Below are 6,256 nucleotides of genomic sequence, written 5' to 3'. Positions count from 1 at the left end.
CTAAACAGAACTCATTTATTATACTTACATGGACTATGTATACTTTCCATAAGCATGTCTAGCTTCTGCTACTCATGATGCTTCTTGCTTCGCCCAAGCTATTACCCATGTGATCTCTTACAGCATCATCACAGTGGGAGGTGTTATTCTCACTGTCCCAAACATTAACCCTTTCAGACCCTTATACTACACAGTGCTCTCTGTTCTAAGCTTGATTGAGGCCCAACCGAGGTGACTGTGTCTGCACTGCTGGAAAGTGCGGAGGAATGTTGTGATGGTACAGGCTCTGGCACATCTCTACCTGCTGAGGAAGCTGGCAACAACTGGCCTGGGACACTATTCTCCCCCTCTGCAGCTGGTCCTGTGGAAAACACAAGAAGATAGTGATAAGATCTCAGGCTACTCAGCAGTTGTCTCAGTACAACCAAATCCATACATGACAGCAGTTGTATTGCCACAGCACAAATTGGCCAAGGGATTTTTTTTATTCATTCATGGGATGTGGGCGTCACTGGCTATGCCAGCATTTATTGCCCATCCCTAATTGCCCTTCAGAAGGTGGTGGTGAACTGCCTTCTTGAACCACTGTAGTCCATGTGAGGTAGGTACACCCACAGTGCTATTAGGAAGGGAGTTCCAGGATTTTGACCCAGCGACAATGAAGGAACGGCGATATAGTTCCAAGTCAGGATGGTGTGTGACTTGGAGGGGAACTTGCAGGTGGTGGTGGTCCCATGCATTTGCTGCCCTTGTCCTTCTAGTTGGTAGAGGTCACGGGTTTGGAAGGTGCTGTCTAAGGAACCTTGGTGCATTGCTGCAGTGCATCTTGTAGATGGTACACACTGCTGCCACTGTGTGTCGGTGGTGGAGGGAGTGAATGTCGAAGGTGGTGCATGGTGTGCCAATCAAGTAGGCTGCTTTGTCCTGGATGGTGTCAAGCTTTTTGAGTGTTGTTGGAGCTGCACCCATCCAGGCAAGTGGAGAGTATTCCATCACACTCCTGACTTGTGCCTTGTAGATGGTGGACAGGCTTTGGGGAGTCAGGAGGTGAGTTACTCGCCGCAGGATTTCTAGTCTCTGACCTGCTCTTGTAGCCACGGTATTTATATGGCTACTCCAGTTCAGTTTCTGGTCAATGATAGCCCCTAGGATGTTGATAGTGGGGGATTCAGCGATGGTAATGCATTGAATGTCAAGGGGAGATGGTTAGATTCTCTCTTGTTGGAGATGGTCATTGTAATATGAAAGTTGAGCATTTAGAAATCTGCTTTAATTTGTGGTCACCTATAGAATTGTTCATGTATATTTGATGAATTGAAGCTAGGATTCTGAAGATTTAAAATCTGAAAACTCTAAACTAATGACCTGGATAAATGAGTCATTTTTAGATTGGCAAACTGTAACTCTTGGGGTGCCACAGGGTTCAGTGCTGGGGTCTCAACTATTTACAATCTATATTTATGACTTGAATGAAGGGACCAAGTGTATTGAAACCAAATTTGCTGATGATACAAAGATAGATAGGAAAGCAAGTTGTGAGGAGGACACAAAGAGACTGCAAAGGGATATTGGTAGGTTAAGTGAGTGAGCAAAAATTTTGCAGATAGAGTATAATGTGGGAAAATGTGAGGTTGCCCACTTTGGTGGGAAGAATAGAAAAGCAGAATATTATTGAAATGGAGAGAGACTACAGAATGCTGCAGGACAGAGAGATCTGGGTGTCCTTTTAGATGAATCACAAAAAGTAATCATGCAATTTACAGCAAGTAATTAGGAAGGCAAATGGAATGTTGGCCTTTATTGCAAGGAGAATGGAATATAAAAGTAGGGAAGTCTTGCTACAACTGTACAGGGCCTTGGCGAGACCACACCTCGAGTACTGTGTATAGTTTTATTTAAGGAGGGAAATACTTCACAGAATCACAGAATCGTTACAGTGCAGAAGGAGGCCAGTCGGCCCATTGTGTCCACACTGGTTCTCTGAAAGAGCAATTCTCATGTCCATTTCCCTGCCTTTTCCCCACAACCCTGCACATTTTTCTTTTTCACATAACTATCTAATTCCCTTTTGAATGCTTCAATTGAACCTGCTTCTACCACACTCCAGACCTCAACCGTGAAAAAGTTTTTCCTCTTGTGACATTTGCTTCTATCACCAAATACTTTAAACCTTGCACTGGAGGAAGTTCAGAGAAGGTTTACTAGGTTGATTCCTGAGATGAAGGAGTTGTCTTATGAGGAAAGGTTGAACAGCTTGGGCCGACTATACTCATTGGAGTTTCGAAGATTGAGAGGTTATTGAAACATATAAGATTCTGAGGGGGCTTGATAAAGTAGATGCTGAGAAGATGTTTCCCCTCATGGGGGAATCTAGAACTAGGGAGTATAGTTTCAAAATAAGGGGCCTCCCATTTAAGGCAAAGATGAGGAGGAATTTCTGCTCTCAGAGGGTGATTAATCTTTGGAATTCTCCAGCCCAAAGAGCAGTGGAGGCTGAGTCTTTGGATGTATTCAAGGCTGAGTTAGACAGATTTTTGATCTACAAGGGTGTCAAGGATTATGGGGGCTGGCAGGAAAGTGGAGTTAAGGCCAGAATCATATCAACCATGATCTTATTGAATGGCAGAGCAGGTCTGAGGGGCCAAATGGCCTACTCCTGCTCCTATTTCTGATGTTCTTGCGTTATTATGAACATTTTCCCATCCTGTTAACATTGATAACCATCATTTCCACTGAGTCAATTATTTATGTCATACACTTTAATATATACCAATGGACCTGTATTAAGATAATATATTTTGCAAAGTAAATTATGCTTTTCTGTGCACTCCCAATTCTGACATTAATAAACAGAGCTCAACATGTTCTGGATTCCTGAATGCATTTGTATTAAATGCAACTCTTTTGTATTAGTTAGGAATGAGATTAGCAAGCAGGACCTCATAGGCAATCTCCAGATTACTCCCCAGGCCACATGCCAGTGAGTATAGAAATAGGAAAATACACCAGGTGAATGCGTGGCTAGAGAGATGGTGCAGGAGGGAGGGCTTCAGATTTCTGGGGCATTGGGACCAGTTCTGGGGAAGGTGGGACCTATACAAGCTGGACGGTCTGCACCTGAACAGGACTGGGACAAATATCCTTGCAGGAAGGTTTGCTGGTGCTGTTGGGATGGTTTAAACTAGCTTGGCAGGGGGATGGGAACCTGTGCAGTCTTAATAGGACAATTTCAGGGCAGGTAACAGGAGGCAGAAAATTAGTGAGTGACTCTGAAAGACAGAAGAAGCAAAGGTTAAAAAGTGTGCAGCACAGGAATTTGGCAGTGTTAAAGGGTATTTATTTAAATGCAAGGAGTATAATAAATAAAGCCGATGAGCTGAGGGCACAGATGGACATGTGGCAACATGATATCATTGCTATAATGGAAACTTGGCTTAAGGAGGGGCAAGAACGGCAACTCAACATCCCTGGATATTGTGTTTTCAGGCGGGATAGAGAGGGAGATTAAAAAGGAGGGGGTGTAGTTAAGGAATGAATAACAACTTTGAGGAGGGATGATATGCTAAATGAATCATCAAATGAAGCCATATGGGTGGAACTCAGAAGTAAAAAAGGGGCAGCCACACTACTAGGAGTGTACAGTAGACCTCCAAATACTGAGAGGGAGGTAGAAGAACAAATATGTAGGCAAATTTCTGAGTGCAAAAACTATAAGGCAATAAGAGTTGGGGATTTCAACGACCCCAATTTCAACTGGGATACAAACAGTGTGAAGGGCACAGAGGGGACAAAATTCTTGAACTACCTTCAAGAGAACTTTTTTAGCCAGCACGTAACAAGCCCAATGAGAGGGGGCGCAATTCTAGATTCAGTCTTCAGTAATGAAGCTGGGCAAATGGAGGAAGTAACAGTTGGTGACCATTTTGGAGATAGTGAGCATAATACAGTAAGTTTTAGCATAATCATGGAAAAGGACAAAGATAAAACAGGAGTAAAAGTTCTATATTGGGGGAAGGCAAATTTTAAGAAACCACGAGGTGACCTGGTGAAAGTGGACTGGATACAGCTACCTGAAGGAAAATCAATGGCAAACCAGTGGGAGGCATTCAAAAGCGAGATACTACAGGCAAAGTGTAGGCCTAACCCCACTAAGATAAAGGGCGGTACTGCCAAATCTAGAGCCCCCTGGTTATCTCGAAGCTTACAGGGTAAGTTAAAGCAGAAAAAGAAAGCTTTTGATGATCACAAAAATCTTAATACTTTAGCAAGCCTAGAGGAATATAGAAAGTGCAGGGTTGAAATAAAAAAGGAAATTAGAAACGCAAAGAGAGGACACGAAAAATTATTGGCAGGTAAAATCAAGGAAACTCCAAAGATGTTTTATCAGTACATTAAGAGCAGGAGGATAACTAAGGAAAGGATCGGGCCTATCAGAGATGTATAAGGAAACTTATGCATGAATGCAGAAGATGTGGGCAGGGTTCTTAATGAGTTTTTTGTCTCTGTCTTCACAAAGGAGAGGGTTAATATAGACATTGTAATTAAAGAGGAGGAGTGTGAAATAATAGATACGATAAGCATAATGAGAGAGGAAGTACTGGAGGGTCTGACATCCTTGAAAGTGGATAAGTCACCAGGACCAGATGGATTGCACCCCAGGTTGTTAAAGGAAGCCAGGGAGGAAATAACAGATGTTCTGAGGATCATCTTCAAATCCTCACTGGATACAGGAGAGGTTCCAGCCAATTGGAGGCCTGCGAACGTTGTACCATTGTTTAAAAAGGGAGTGAGGGATAGGCCAAACAATTATAGGTCGGTCAGTCTGGCCTCGGTGGTGGGTAAATTGTTAGAATCTATTCTGGGGGACAGGATAAACTGCCACTTAGAAAGGCACGGATTAATCAGGGATAGTCAGCATGGATTTGTTAAGGGAAGGTCATGTCTTACTAACTTAATTGAGTTTTTTGAGGAAGTAACAAGAAGAATTGATGAGAGTAGTGCAGTGGATGTTGTCTACATGAACTTTAGTAAGGCATTTGACAAGGCCCCACATGGCAGACTGGTCAGTAAAATGAAAGCCCATGGGATAAAGGGGAATGTGGCAGGTTGGATCGACAGATGTTTTTGTGAATGGAAGGCTGTTTCCAATGGCATTCCATAGGGCTCAGTGTTGGGTCCCTTGCTGTTTGTGGTATATTTTAATGACTTGGACTTAAATGTGGGAGGCATGATTGGGAAATTTGCTGATGACACAAAAATTGACCATTTAGTTGGTAGTGAAGAGGATAGCCATAGAATCCAGAAAGATATCAAAGGTTTTGTTGAGTGGGTGGAAAAGTATCAAATGGAATTCAATCCAGAAAAGTGTGAAGGAATGCATTTGGGGAGGGCAAATATAGCGAGGGAATACACAATAAACGGGAGGATATTAAGAGGGGTAGAAGAAGTGAGAGACCTTGGAGTGCATGTCTACAGGTCCCTGAAGGTGGCAGGACAGTTAGATAGAGTGGTGAAGAAGGCATATCGAATGCTTTCCTTTATTGGGCGAGGTATAGAATTCAAAAGCAGGGACGCAATGCTGGAAATGTATAAAACACTGGTTAGGCCACAGTTGGACAATTGTGTACAGTTCTGGTCGCCACATTACAGGAAGGACAGAGTTGCTCCGGAGAGAGTGCAGAGGAGATTTACAAAAATGTTGCCAGGGTTTGAAAGTTGCAGCTATGAGGAAATATTGGATAGGCTAGGGTTGTTTTCCTTAGAACAGAGGAGGCTGAGGGGTGACTTAATTGAGGTGTACAAAATTATGAGGGGCCTAGATACAGTAGACAGGAAGGACCTGTTTCCTCTAATGGAGAGGTCAGTTACCAGGGGGCACAGATTTAAGGTGACTGGTAGAAGGATTAGAGGGGACATGAGGAAAAACGTTTTCACCCAGAGGGTGGTGGGTGTCTGGAATTCGCTGCCAGGTACAATGGTGGAGGCAGAAACCCTATATTATTTCAAAAGTTACCTGGACATGCACCTGAAGTGCTGTAACAGGCTATGGACCAGGTGCTGGAAGGTGGGATTAGATTGGGCAGCTGTTTTTTTTCCGGCGGCACAGACTTGACGGGCTGAATGGCCTCCTTCTGTGTTGTAATTTTTCTATGGTTCTAAATAAAAACTGAAATTTCCTTAAATGTTACTGCAGTTTTCAGTGGATTAATGAGCTGTACTTATGTTTACAAAGGTAACCTTTTTTTAAATTGACAAA

At 43.1% G+C, this 6,256-nt stretch overlaps 1 protein-coding gene across 1 annotated transcript in view; it reads left to right on the top strand.

Moving 5' to 3' along the window:
* Nucleotides 1-274: 274 nt before the first annotated feature.
* The window catches only part of LOC137375038 (probable cation-transporting ATPase 13A4), a 143,576-nt gene continuing 137,594 nt past the window's right edge, over nucleotides 275-6,256 (top strand). The window contains 1 exon segment of the mRNA XM_068041662.1: nucleotides 275-418. Coding sequence (XP_067897763.1) covers nucleotides 275-418 — 144 coding nt within the window.

The sequence above is a fragment of the Heterodontus francisci genome, chromosome 11 (genome assembly GCF_036365525.1).
Source record: "Heterodontus francisci isolate sHetFra1 chromosome 11, sHetFra1.hap1, whole genome shotgun sequence".
Lineage (NCBI taxonomy): Eukaryota > Metazoa > Chordata > Chondrichthyes > Heterodontiformes > Heterodontidae > Heterodontus > Heterodontus francisci.
Note: the sequence above shows the minus strand (reverse complement) of the source record. Positions and strands in the feature narration are given on the sequence as shown.